The following is a 15,380-nucleotide window of genomic DNA, read 5'->3' on the forward strand; positions in this document are numbered from 1 at the left end:
AGGAGGTCGCGATTCCAATCCGGTAGTAGACTCATTCACGAAACAGCTACTCTTGAGTCGTTAAGTCTCCTTTGGAGGCGCTCGGGTAAGCCGTTAGCAAATCCCACCCATCCTGGCTGAGCCTTTGCTCACCCACCTGCCCTAGGGAAACTGGAAAGGTCTCCGGGCCACCAGTAACTTCTCAAACATAAAAAAGAAATTTATCAACGCTTAAGTAAGAAAAAAGTCTAATTTAAAATTGCTGTTACGCCGGTAAGATTAACGCCATCTATCGCCGAATAGTCGAAACGAATATCGAAGGATCCAGAATTCTCGAGAATTACAACGCCATCTATTGACAGGTCGCGGAAACTACGAATAGAGTTGTGAAGAATATTCTCGATAATTCTAGGGATGAGGTACTTTGGTGAAATTTTATTTATCCCGAACCCCAGCGCGTAACATTACCATTCCTGTTTCGAAGATATATAGGTATTTACAAGACTTTCGCACACGCCTAAATAGGCCTGTCATTTCCTTCGCACAGTGAAACGACAGGTACGTAATTAAAGCAAAAACATTATTAATTAATCGTAATTGATCATATTTATCTCGGATTAGACGATACGCGTAATCGACGTGACGTAAATAATCTGTTCTAATTCTATAAATTGAATTTGAATTCCGTGTCATCAGTAGCAATCATGGCCGGTAAAATGGCGGTCGCGTACCTGATTGGTATTTTATATACTGTATCCCTTGTTCAGGTAACTTTACTTTTAATTTCTGGTATCGAGAGGCTATTGTGGTTTAAACGATATTTTTGCAACCTTACAGGAGAAGCCCTTTAAAGTTTAAAATTTGGAAAAAAAATCGTGAAAAAAAATAATCTCCAGCTATTTCAATGAAGTAAGCTTAATTGAAGTTCAATTAAAAACCATGAACTGTTGATGCTAATGCCAAATGTAACGCACCTTTCATTACAAAGATAAATGCCGCTTAAACCAAATAGCCCCTCGATATTATTTCTCGCCGCAATTTTTATTTATTTATTTCAAAGATGGGTGAACGAGCTCACGGCCCACCTGGTGTTAAGTGGTTACTGGAGCCCATAGACATCTATAACGTAAATGCCGCCGCCCACCTTGAGATATGCGTTCTAAAGTCGCACAAATAGGCAGGGCGGTGGCACCTTCCCGTGCGGACTCACAAGAGGCCCTACCACCAGTAGAAGTGCCGCTAAGACTCCTGAAAATCATAGCTGAAGTCTCAACTGTATCGCGGCTGTTCCCCCATTTAAACCGACACCCAACAAACAGGGACAGGTCGGTGGTGTCTACCCGCTCAGACTCATAATCATTGACGCATTATAATGACGTATAACACATTATGTAACCTTAGAACTTATATCTCAAGCTGGGTGGCGCATTTACGTTGTAGATGTCTATGGGCTCCAGTTACCACTCAACACCGGGCGGGCTGTGAGCTCGTTCACCCATCTGTACAATAAAAAAAAATCATTGCGTGAACATTGAAACCTCAATGATTACGCAACTTAACCCATAGACACAGCCCACTGAGTTTCTCGCCGGATCTTCTCTGTGGGTCGCGTTCCCGATCCGGTGGTAGATTCACTGCTCTTGCCAGGGTCAGTGTTAGCATCACTTCGGTTTGAGCCCCGTGAGCTCACCTACTAGTTAAGGCTACGCTGAAGTAGCCTCTCAAAGGTTAGGTAGGAAAAAAATATATTACGCAACACTATAGTGGATTCATTTTTTATTACACGATGTTATTCCTTCATTTATTGTCTTAGGTGGTTGGACCGGCTCACGATAGCGGGTGCCCATAGACATGAATCCCCACTACCTAATGACGTGAGGTCGAAATATCAAATTATATTGTTTTTCTTCTTCCTACAGGATACATTTCAAATTAAAAGCATATTTATTCTTTGTTGCAGGGCAATCCGGTTAATGCCGGATCAGAAGCGATCATCGAAGATCTCCGAAACAGTAAGAAACTGTTATTTCAATATAGAACGGCTCTGTTATTTAATAGAAATAAATAATAATTGAATATGCAATTTCGAAAAGGGCACATCTCTGAAAAGGTTCGGTAGGCAGCGGCTTGGCTCTGCCCCTGGCATTGCTGAAGTCCATGGGCGACGGTAACCACTCACCATCAGGCGGCCCGTATGCTCGTCTGCCTCCATGGGCAATAAAAAAAAAAAGTAAAATGTTCAGGAAATGAAAAAAAAACTGATTATTTTCTAAAGCAGTGTTAAATTGAAAATATTAACTTTTGAGATATATTTTCGTGTTAATTAGCAATTGAAAATTATTGGAATTATTATAAAATGAGTGTAGGTAAGCCTCAAAACTACATGTATATGAAAAAACGTATTTGACAAAATATGCGACATGTGCCCTTTTCGAAATTGCATATTCAATTACTATTGTCATAGAATTAAATTCACTTATTGAAATTAGTATTGTTCATCCCTAGCGAGCTCTGTACCTGTGTCCTACGACTTATTATTTATTCATAGCCTGTGTCAGATATTTAGGTACTTTTAGATCGCTTGCAATGTTCTATATTATCACCGTCAACTTGCTATTGCTACATCAACGTATGTTGATATGAAAAAACCAATTTGAGTTCCTATTAAAATCGTGTTATCGGTAGCGAATTATGTATTTAAATACCCATGTCATCGTCCTCGTCGAACCCGTCGCTTGTGACGAAAGGCTCGACGAGTGAATTAACCCATAGACACAGCCCACTGAGTTTCTCGCTTGATCTTCTCAGTGAGTCCCGTTTCCGATCCGGTGGTAGATTCTGCGAAGCACTGCTCATGCTATGATCAGTGTTAGCAACACACCCGGTTTGAGCCCCGTGGGCTCACCTACACGTCAAGAAGAAGCTGATATAACCTCTCAAGGCTATCAGCATAGGTAGGAAAAAAAATCCCAACATCATTTAAAATCTTTATCTAAAATCAACAATGATACGTACCAGTCAAATAAATTTTTATTTCGAAGTTTCTGAGGAATTCCTTCTCCTCTCCTTCTACTTCTTCCTCTACTTCTCGATGTTTTTTCAAACGACGTATGCAGAAACCTTGATGCAGCCTATGCCCTCATCTACTAACCATGATCGATGGTAACCACAACGTATAAAGTGAGACGTAGGTATATTAATGAGTATATCAGAGCAATTGTGAAAGTAGCCCCGGTAATTAACAAATTAAAGAGTGGACGGTTAGCGTGGTATGGACATGTAATGCGTAGAGACTAGGAGATGTATGGAAATGGTAGTGCAAGGTAGAGGGGGAAGAGCTCGACCGAAGAAGACATGGATGGAGTGTGTGAATGACGATATGAGAGAGAGAGAGGAGTGAGTGTTGAGATGACGGCTGATGACGAAAAGCCATTAATTCAATTTACCAGAGAACTATCTTCTATCTTTCCGATTCAGCGGACCGCCAATCTCGCATCGTAGCCGGTTGGCCTGCAGAAGACGCTCAGATCCCGCATCAGATCAGCCTTCGTATGGTCAGCCCCGTCGGGGGAGTCAGCTCCTGCGGCGGTTCAATCATTCACCACGAATGGGTCCTGACTGCGGCCCACTGCCTCGCCAAGTAAGTTGACAAAAGTGCAAATCTAATTTATGCCGTTCAGATCAACTCGTTTGCTCGTAAGCTGTTACCGTCGGTCATGATGACTTACAGACAACCCTCCTGGTTGTACTAAACTAACTCGCTTGGGTAAGCTAGAAAGACCTACACCAGCCCAAAAAAAAAATACCAAAAATCATAGAAAACGTTAACGTACATAGCAAAGCTACTTCGTGCTTATCGCGAAGGACTCTTCAACACCTCTACATCCGATCTTTGATTAGACTTTAATCTGATCGCTACCAAACTTGACAGGATCACGATGACATGGATGGACAGTCTGAAAACTTCCAGTAAATTTCATCGAAAAATTTACGATAGGCAGTGGCTTGGCTCTGTCCCTGGCATTGCTGAAGTCCATGGGCGACGGTAACCACTCACCATCAGGTGGACCGTATGCTCGTCTGCTTACAAGGGCAATATAAAAAAAACAGTCGTTTCGAAGTCTACAGAGAACTACATAAGTACCAACATCCAATTTTATAAATTTACTAGCTGACCGGGCAAACGTTGTTTTGCCATATACATTATTTCTAGGAAATATTTTTCTTTGGGCCACCTTTAGCATTTAGGAGTATGAAAAAATGACGTTGAACCATTCTCAGACCTACCCAATATGCACACGAAATTTCATCAGAATCGACATAGAATTTTATATATTAGATATTCGTTTTTTTTCCTACCTATGCTGATAGCCTTGAGAGGCTATTTCAGCTTCTCCTTGACGTGTAGGTGAGCTCACGGGGATCAAACCGGAGTGTTGCTAACACTGGCCCTAGCAAGAGCAGTTCTTCGCAAAATCTACCACCGTATCGGAAACGCGACCCACTCGGAAGATCCGGCGAGAAACTCAGTGGGCTGTGTCTATGGGTTAATTTACTCGTCGACCTCTTCGCCGCAAGCGACGGGTTCGGCGAGGACGCTGACCCGTGCTTGAGGTACTTAAAAGCACCGTTAATCGATCGGGGGGATCCGTAATCACGTGTTTAGGGCGACGTCGACGGGTCATTCGGTTCACAGGATTGGGTATGTAATTACCGGCGGCCACGACAAGAGGGTTTTCATATCGTGCCGCCTTCTCAAAGTGAGATATTCGTAAGGTACGTTCTAAGCACTTGTGACCCCTAACTTGCTTATGGAACTACCGTGAGACTACATGCCATCCAGTTCCAAACACTGGACTGTCGTTTTACGAACGTTCTGTCGACTCACTGCGTCAAGTGAACTGATTGCAAAATCCGAGGCAATTATTTTATTTCTGTCCTCAAGCCCTAAAATCAGCATCTTTCGTGACCATTTTTAGATAATGCCGATCCTTTAAAGGGGAACGTTTCCAAATTCGTGTGTTACATTTAAATATAATGTAGTGTGCTATCCGCAATCATATATAGTCTAACTAAATCAGTATGTCTAGATATCAGTATGTCTAATCCCATTAAATCCTGTAACACAGGATATCATGTTTCGAGCCTGTGTGACGATGAGTTTAAAAAATTAATGATTAGATATGAAGATTTTGCAGATAATAGATATATTACTTACCATTTAATTCGACTCACTCGGTGTAGTAGGTATCGCCGCGACTGTTGCGCCGAAGGTCGTGGGTTCGATTCCCAAATCGAGCAAAAATTGTGTGATGAACAAGTTTATTTGCTCTTTGTCTAAGTGTTTATTATCTATATATGTATATGACGGAGTTACTGGTGACGTCGGCGACTGGGGCCACGTCGTTTTTTGCAAATGTTGACGTCACCGACGCTGCCTCGTTGGGCTGTTTGAGCCGGAATTTGTTCCTGTCGCCTAATTGGTCCAGTGTCTAGACTTACCGCAGAGTTTGTCTTCGGTTCCCGGTCGCAATGCTCCAGTTAAGGAATTGTTATGATCTTTTCGTCTATTTTTCATTCATCTCACCACCCGCGACAGAAACAGCAATCACTTTATTTATTATTTATTTAACGTACCATTCGGCTCTCGTACTAGGAAATCTGGCAGCAAGCTGGCTGTGTCAGTAGCATTGAAAGAACAAGGAAATATCAATTAAACATCAATCAAGAGAATTGTATGAGATTGCTTGCAAAACCCACGGCTCGACCTTGTGTTTTTCAATTCAGGGTTTCGCCTGATTTCTCGTCTTCTGTTACAGCTACCATTATAACGTCTACCCTTATTATCGAAGGACCCCGATACCATGAGCAGTTTTTAAGATATGTCAACTACATATTTTTGGCTTTCGCCGAAAAATTCAAACACTCTTTAGTTATACTTCCTTTTATTACTACAATTTCACATAATCTTCGCTTTAGTTAAAATACATAAATTACCTTATCCGGTACACTTTCCGTGATCGTCCTGGTTCTGCTTTCAAATTATAATCGTTTGTAACTCCGCTCAATCCGTGACAAAATCCGCCATCTTTATTTAAGCGGTCGCCCCGCGTTTGTGACAGCGGAAGTGAACAGCAGTTCATTATAGTCATGAAAGTAGTGTTTAAGTCATGAATGATTCTACAAGTTAATAGTCTGACTACTTTAATAATAATATTTACATAAATGATGGCCATGAGGATTGGCTCTAAATAAATATATTTTAATCATAGATTCGATAGATTTTGTTATTAATTTTACGTCTGTTTACAATACTGCAATTTAAATAAAACTAGATGATGACCGATTTGCTCATAGACCTATATACTAGGGACACGACATATTGTTCTATACGTACAATTGCTTATATAAATAGCACCCATTTTGAAGGCACACACATAAACATATATCTATCTCGTTCTTACTCAGCACTTTAACTCGCAGGAAAACAATATAACAGTATTTCAGTGCATACATAAAATGAAACATGAATATACGTAAATGTCTAATGAGGCCGAAAATCCGCCATGCTTAGCGCACCAAATGTCATTGTCACGTCAGTTCGGCTGTCTGTTTTGGGTTGTACATTATTTATTGACTTTGATATCGATTTAATATGATTGCTTATATAAAATTTCTTATTTTATCATGCTTAAAACATACAAAAATAATAATTAAAACATATTTTATAGGATCTCAAGAAAGTCGTTGCCCCAAAACTATTATCTATATATATTTAAATTCATTATGGAGCCCTCATCCGAAAAATCGGACACCATTTTTCGGTCGGAATCTATTGATCATGACACTAATCATAAATACCTCTTAATAAAATATGTCATCAAAACATATTTAGACATTCTGTTTAGATATTTCGGGAAAAAGGCTACCGACAAAATCTCTTCGGAACTATTTAAATAAAATAGTTTTATTCCGTAGTGAGTAAAACACTATTGTAAATTCGTTAAATATTTAATAATTAAGTGATTTTAGAGAGGAAGTCGAAAGAATGACGTTTGTAATTAATGAAGAAATGTTCTGTAGGTGTTTTTTTTTATCACGCGGTCCCTTGATAAGTTTAAAATTTGAATCACTCTCAAGTGAGAGTGATTCAAATGGTGCGGGGCACCTTCCTTGAGGTGCGCTGCGCAATGGCGGATCCAGGGGGAGGGTCATGGGGGTCATGACCACCCCCTGAGCTGGGTCCAGGACTTAGATGGACCACTAATTGAATATAATGATTTTATTTATATACTAGCTGACCCGGCAAACGTTGTGTTGCCTTAAATAAGATTTCTAGGGAAATTCTACTGTAGAAAAAAAAACCTCATTTAACCACATAATACCTCATTATAAACAAAAAAAAATATCCAAAAAATTTAAAATAAAAAATAAAGTTTTGGGGTGGACAACCCTTTTCACTTAAGGGTATGAAAAATAGATAGTAGCCGATTCTCAGACCTACTGAACATATTATTGATACACAAATAAAACCAAAAAAACATGGCTGAAAAATGTAGCTCTCAAATATAATAAGTGTATAATCTATGATGTATAGTGAGTGAGTAAGACAGCAGACCGGCTTCGTCCTCATCCCTACTACGTGATGTTTGCTGGATGAGTGGTGACACCTGGCGGGGATAGCTGATCGATTGATAGTAGATCAGTAGTCGACCGGCGAGGGCGGGAGATCAAATTCAATTTAAAAAAAATAATTAAAGGAACTTGAAATTATAAACTCTGAAAAAGAATTTATCGTACTACAATTATAATATTTGATTGCCATCTTGCAACCTTATTGCGGATCTGTGCATAGAATAAAAAAAATATTAATCGGGATGGAAAAATAGGGGTTGATCGTATAAGAGTGAAAATTTCAGAGTAATATGAATTTTTTTATTCTACGTCATGACAAAATAAAAACAAAATTCTCTCAAAAAAATTTAAAGTTTTTAATTAGCAAATAAAAAATAAGGGTTAATCGTAGAGGGGTGAAAATTTAGGGTTGTATGTATTTTTGTATGCTGTATCATAAAAAAATAGAAATTAAAAATTTTGTCTAAAAAATAAATAAAAAAATTTAGGGGTGGACTACCCCTAACATTTAAGGGGATGAAAAATAGATGTTAGCCGATTCTCATAGATACTGGATAAGCACAAAAAATTTCATCAAAATCGGTCAAGCCGTTTCGGAGGAGTATGGCAACGAAAACTGTGACACGAGAATTTTATATATTAGATTTTGTCACCATACAGATTTAATGTAACTAAATATCTTCAATATTTAATTAATTTAATATAATATAATAACTTTGTATAATGGCAAACGTTTGGGAACGAACGCATCTAAATTTGACTATGTGACCCCCTCCTGGCGCCAAAGCTGGATCCGCCCTTGGCGCTGCGGTAGTGTGTTACGGACTTTAGAGTCAGCAAAACAATTAAAATAGATTGTAATAGTCTAAGAAAAACACGTACTCAAAATACGATAACATTTAGCATGCTAGAAATGGGCAGATGGCACTGTACTACGCCATATCTTTATGTTTTGCGGCAAACGACAACTTTATAAAATCAGTGTAGCAAATTTTAAAAATCGTCATATCGTTTACTTGGCAAATTTGAAGCACGAACTCGTCTTAGATTTCACATAATATCTAAATCACATCATCTTTGCACATAACAATATACTTACTTCCTATTAAAGTATAAATTCTACAAATAATTAATACTCAACAATATTATAAATAATATGAGTCAAGAACGTTTATCGATAAAACCTACAAACATTAAAATCTTCTGGGCAGCACTAAAACCGCCATGTTTTGTGGCCAGATGACGTCACAGTGGCACGAATTTTTGTTGACGTTTCATTTCCATAGGTTTCATACTTCAGTGGCTTGCTCGGTTTTTTTTTTGATGACGCCATCTTGTTGTTTCTTTAAAGCGGTTAGTTGCCCTCAATTAAGAAAAATAGTATTATTATTCGCCAATAGATGTCGGGAAGAGTCATAAAGTTGATTATTGAAAACACGAATAAAACGACATTTTCTGAAAATAAATCGTAGCTAGATCGATTTGTCGCCCCTGAAATCCCCTAAATACTAAATTTTATGAAAATCGTTGGAGCCGTTTCTGAGATTCAGAACATAAATACTGTTACAATTAAAAATAAACAAAATATTACATTTGAATTTGGAATCTGTCATTTTTATATGATTGCTCATTGAATTTTTTCTATTTGGCGCCAATACATTGTACAATATTTTGCGATATTAAAATGGAGTGGGGTGATAAAGAGAACCGAATCGCTGTGATTGCATTACACAAAGTAACTAGTCAGGTCATAAGTATTGTCACACAGTAAAAACTTTTCTTTTAGAATGCTGGCCACAAAAAAGTTTATTGAATTTGAATTTCGAATCGTTCATGAAAATAAAAATGTATACTTTTAAAATTTTACTCATTTTTAAATATGGAGTGGACGCTTAAAGAAGACCGTGTTGCAGTTATTGCGTTGCATCGTTGCGGTTACGCGCCAATTCAAATTTTTAACATACTGAAAAATTTGAATATAACCAAAAGATTCGTTTATCGTACCATCAAACGATACAATGAAGACTCTAGTGTAGATGACAGGTCAAGAAGTGGTCGCCCTCGGTCTGTTAGGACTCCAGCAGTGATAAAAGCCGTGAAGGCGCGAATTCAAAGAAATCCCAAACGTAAGCAGAAACTGTTGGCCCTTCAGATGGGGTTAAGCAGAACCACGGTGAAAAGGGTGTTAAATGAAGACTTAGGGCTTCGGGCATATCGAAGAAAAACAGGACATCGTTTGAATGCTCGTCTAATAGATCTGAGACTGAAGAGATGCCGCGCTTTGTTGAAACGGTACGCGGGAAAAAAATATCGGGAAATTCTTTTTTCGGATGAAAAAATTTTAACCGTAAAAGACAGCTACAACAAACAAAATGATAAGGTGTACGCACACAGTAGTGAAGAAGCGAGCAACCGTATTCCGCGTGTCCAACGAGGTCATTTTCCATCCTCGCTCATGGTATGGTTGGGAGTTTCTTATTGGGGCTTAACAGAGGTACATTTTTGTGAGAAAGGTGTAAAAACGAATGCAGTTGTGTATGAAAATACAGTCCTGACGAACCTTGTGGAACCTGTTTCTCACACCATGTTCAATAACAGGCACTGGGTATTGCAACAAGATTCGGCGCCAGCTCATAGAGCGAAGAGCACACAAGACTGGTTGGCGGCGCGTGAAATCGACTTCATCCGGCACGAAAACTGGCCCTCCTCCAGTCCAGATTTGAATCCGTTAGATTACAAGATATGGCAACACTTGGAGGAAGAGGCGTGCTCAAAGCCTCATCCCAATTTGGAGCCACTTAAGACATCCTTGATTAAGGCAGCCGCCGATATTGACATGGACCTCGTTCGTGCTGCGATAGACGACTGGCCGCGCAGATTGAAGGCCTGTACTCAAATCACGGAGGTCATTTTGAATAAACTTTAGTGTCATAAGAATCTATGTTTTGTTAAGTTCATTTTGGTATATGAATGGTTACATAATGAATAAACTAGCATAACTATACTAGTTACACTAAAAGTTACTAATTTACAATAACCTTTTAGCTCGTTTATTAAAATTACGTTAGTAAATATAATATTGTTAACAATATGTACATACTCTTTATCAAACCACTGGTATTATTTGTTACAGTCGCATCAACTTCGTGGTGCGTTTGGGCTTGACGAACCTGACCCGCCCGGATTACTTGGTTGAGACCACACACAAGTTCATCCATCCGCGTTACATTGAAATTCTAGGCGGAGTCCAAACCGACGACATAGCGCTGGTTAAGTTAAACCATCACATTCCATACTCACGTAAGTCATTACGCTTATTATTTTAAGTTATAGTTAGATAGTGGTGGTAGGACCTCTTGTGAGCTGGTGGTAGGACCTCTTGTGAGTTGGTGGTAGGACCTCTTGTGAATCCGGACGGGTAGGTACCACCGCCCCGCCTAATTCTGCCGTGAAGCAGTAATGCGTTTCGGTTTGAAGGGTGGGGTAGCCGTTGTAACTATACTGAGGCCTTAGTACTTATATCTCAAGGTGTGTGGCGCATTTACGTTGTAGATATCTATGGGCTCCAGTAACCACTTAACACTAGGTGGGCTGTGAGCTCGTCCACACATCTAAGCAATAAAAATTTTTTTTTTCGAATAAAGTTCGTTCTAAGCACTTGTAACCCCTAACTTGCTTATGTAATTACCGCGAGATAGCATGGAAACCGATTTCAAGCACAGGACTGTCTTGGTACGAATGCTCTGTCAGCTCACTGCGATCAAGTGAACAGTGTGCTTAGTGCGAGTTTTTTAACGTTCTCGATAGCGTAAAAGTTAAGCCAATTTTGTATCCAATTGGAACAGCGCCCCTAGCGGCAAACGTACGCAAACAATCCCGTTCCATACAAATATGAGTTAACTTTTACGATATCGAGTACGTTAAAAAACTCGCACTAAGCACACTGATTGCAAAACCGGATGTAGATTGCGTTTCGTTTTACCAACAACAAAATTAATAATATTTCATATATTACCACCGAGTTTACAATTACTTCTGAATATAAAAAAAAAAAAACAAGCTTATTGAGCTAAGCTAATAAAAACATGCTTAGCGTAACGAATTAACAATTTATTTCTTCTTTTCTTTATTCTATTGACAATGATGCTGGTCAAGATATTATAACGAATTTATAAAATAATTGCATGGTATTGTCATTGGTGCTTGATGCGTGTCCAAATTTTCAAGTTAATCGGACACCTTGGTGTCAGTGAGGATGACGTTTAAAGATTCTGTAACATACAATCGGATCGTTTGGAACCTCTGGGTCTGCGGAGGGACTTCGGTTCCCTCTGTATTTTGTACCGTATGTTCCATGGGGAGTGGCCTGAGGAATTGTTCGAGATGATACCAGCATCTCGTTTTTACCATCGTACCGCCCGCCACCGGAGTAGAGTTCATCCATACTACCTGGAGCCACTGCGGTCATCCGCAATGCGTTTCCAGAAATCTTTTTTGCCACGTACCATCCGGCTATGGAATGAGCTCCCCTCCACGGTGTTTTCAGAGCGCTATGACATGTCCTTCTTCAAACGAGGCTTGTGGAGAGTATTAAGCGGTAGGCAGCGGCTTGGCTCTGCCCCTGGCATTGCTGAAGTCAAAGGGCGACGGTAACCACTCACCATCAGGTGGGCCGTATGCACGTCTGCCTACAAAGACAATAAAAAAAAATATACAAATATATGTTCATAGATAAAATACACTTAATATTTAAGACATATGTTCATACATACCAAGCTAATAAAACGTATTCAAATAAGTTGTATTATCGCATGCATTTAAACTATATGCATTGTGTTGTCTGCAAGAGAAATAAATCCCTTGCAGTCATTTCCGGCGCATTTTTGAAGCATTGATATGACACGGAACACGAACACACTTGAGGTCGATGTTTCAATCGGTTTGTGATAGTGATCGCCATGTTCTTTATGTGGGCACACGGAAGACAAGGTTAATCTATATCTATACTAATATTATAAAGAGGAAAGATTTGTTTGTTTGTTTGTATTGAATAGGCTCCGAAACTACTGAACCGATTTTAAAAAATCTTTCATTATTGGAAAGCTACGCTATCCCCGGGTGACATAGGCCATATTTATTTTACTTTCAAAAAAAATTAGGGATCCTCACTGAAACTCCAATAATGTAACCCAATATGTAAAAAAATTACCAAAAATTCTTTACATCGCGTGCGCTACTTCCTAAGCGAAGCCGGGGCGGGCCGCTAGTATCCTACAAAGTGGCAATCCACACCACCGCAAACATCAGCCCGAATTGCCGTAGTTGTTTCAACATCTTCTGATATGACTATAATAATAGTACTTCCACCATAGCCTCTCTTAACCGACTCATATGAACCAGGTTACATCCAGCCCTGCAGACTACAAAACAGTGAACAGAAGAACATCAACTACGAAGGTGCAATCTTCACCGTGAGCGGCTACGGACGTACAGATGATCCATGGAACGGTATGTTATGATTTTGGACCATAGAATCATTGGAAATTAGGTGGCCCCGTCGCTTGTGCCGTCAGGACAGAATCCGAATAGGGGGGGGCCAGTTAGCATGAGACTACGAGCGTTTTCAAACTAATTCCTACTCGCTCTGCTCCACGCGACCGCAGCGCCAGATTTTAAATCTATATATACATATATATAAATGAATTGCTGTTCGCTAGTCTCACTAAAACTCGAGAACGGCTGGACCGATTTGGCTAATTTTGGTCTTGAATTATTTGTGGAAGTCCAGAGAAGGTTTAAAAGGTAGTTAAATATGAAAATGCTCGGAATTCAATAAAAGCAACAATTTTGTTTTTCCTTTGATGTGTCCCCCGTCGGACGGATTCCTTTTGTTTATTTTAAGTTTATTTTATACAAAAGTTTAGGTCTTTTATTTATCGATTGAGGCACTACAAAGTCTGCCGGGTCAGCTAGTCATTGAAATATTTTTTGCTACCTCACTCCACGGAATTCCGGACCGTTGATCGTCGATGACCTGATCCTTGCTCTCTCAGTCGAGAAGCTGTTCAATGTTTAAACAGTAACACATTACTTACATTTTTTTCAAGTAAAACCAGCGCTACTGTAAATAATACGAAGCATTTCGTGTTCGTTCATGCATCTAAGTTACCTTGGCATTGCGTGAGCAGGTGGCGTGGCGTCAGAAATCCTGTTGTGGGTGCATCTGCGTGGTATCACCAACGAGCAGTGTCTGACCCACTACCCGAACAGCCGCGTCATCCAGAAGCAGACCTTATGCGCCGCTTACTACAACGACACCGCACAGTCCTCGTGCCAGGTACGTCTAGCTCACAAGGGAGGTGAATCCAGGTGTATCCTCCCCGCAATCAAGGCGAAAACCATTGTCGAAGTGTGCAATGACAAATCGGGTTTTCAGTGCACTATTTTATATAGGATCGCGACAACTGCATTCATAAGCGTCTGCCAGTGAAACATTACCTGGTCCCGGCCATCTGGTGTTAAATGGTTGCCAAAGACCAAGGGCATCAACGCTGAGATTGGATCTTCTCAGTGGGTCGCGTTTCCGATCCGGTGGTAGATTCTGCAAAGCACTGCTCTTGCTAGAGCTAGCGTTAGCAACGTCCACAGGTTAGAGCCCCGTCAGCTCATCTATTCGCTCGGTGACGCTGTCATAACCCTCTAAGGTTACCAGCTTAGTATTTATATTATATACCAAGATATTTCGTTCTAAGAGTTATACAAACATACATATTGTTGCAGGGAGACAGTGGTGGTCCTTTGACCATCGTTGATGAAGATGGACAGCCCACCATGGTCGGTGTAGTCAGCTTCGGACATCGAGACGGTTGCAACAGTCCTCATCCCTCAGGTAATAAGGGCGTAACTAAGGATGTACATTAACACAATGTAATAAGTTAAAGATTAGCTGGCGCGCGAGGTCAATGCTCCCGCTTCGTGCAAGGGTAGCTTCGTGCAGTTGTTGAAGTTCTGTACGCACTCGTTACGGGCTCAGTCTCCGTGCTCATACGGCAACATTTACAAGCACTTACAATTTTATTTTGCTAACGTCACTGTGGAACTGTATTACAGATTCGATTCATTTTATACTACCCACAATTTGTTTACAAAAACGATAAATATGGAGTATAGAGTCCCGTCGAAGGAAAACACAATGTTAAATAATGAATGGGCAGTGGTAGGAAATCTTGAGAAACCGTACGGGTGAAGCTTTAATGCGTTACGGGTTGAAGGGTGGGGCACCCGTTGTAGTGTAAAAACTATGACTCAGAACTCTTGTCTCAAAATGGGCGGCGGCATTGACGTGGTTTATGTCTATGGGCTCCAGTGACCACTTAACACCAAGTGGGCCGTGAGCTCTTCTAACCATCTTAGCAATGAGAAAAAATCGAAGCATTAACACTTGATCCTTGGATATTACTGGTGACAGAAGACACTAAGACACTGTATCTTCTAGCGTACGTTCGGCCGGGTCACTACCACGACTGGTTCTATGAGGTGACCGGCATCAACTTCGACTGGAGCAGTGAGGACCTGAAGCCGATCGTCCTCGCAGAGGCCCAGGATGACGTCATCGCAGCCGAGTGATCAGCACGTTGCTTTGTTATTCAATAAAAAATTATGATATAACCCTCTTTTTTAATACGCTTTTTTTTATATTAAATATTTACTGGTGGCCCGGTGGCCTTTCACCAGGACAGGTGGGCGAGCAAAGGCTCAGCCAGAAG

General features: G+C 40.2%; 1 protein-coding gene and 1 long non-coding RNA gene across 2 annotated transcripts; one reads left to right on the forward strand and one right to left on the reverse strand.

Moving 5' to 3' along the window:
- Nucleotides 1-674: 674 nt before the first annotated feature.
- Nucleotides 675-15,278, forward strand: LOC692590 (35kDa protease). The gene is given in 8 exon segments (NM_001043572.1): nt 675-746; nt 1,940-1,991; nt 3,457-3,619; nt 10,748-10,914; nt 13,015-13,122; nt 13,803-13,951; nt 14,395-14,503; nt 15,110-15,278. Coding segments are annotated over 8 exon segments (942 nt in total). The 5' UTR covers nt 675-683; the 3' UTR covers nt 15,241-15,278.
- On the reverse strand, nt 2,954-6,792 carry LOC134200313 (uncharacterized). Its single transcript, XR_009975156.1, has 2 exons — nt 5,977-6,792; nt 2,954-5,655 (listed from the first exon to the last, which is right to left on the reverse strand). It is a non-coding gene; the product is annotated as an uncharacterized LOC134200313 (long non-coding RNA).
- Nucleotides 15,279-15,380: the final 102 nt, after the last annotated feature.

The sequence above is a fragment of the Bombyx mori genome, chromosome 16 (assembly GCF_030269925.1).
Source record: "Bombyx mori chromosome 16, ASM3026992v2".
NCBI classification, from domain to species: domain Eukaryota; kingdom Metazoa; phylum Arthropoda; class Insecta; order Lepidoptera; family Bombycidae; genus Bombyx; species Bombyx mori.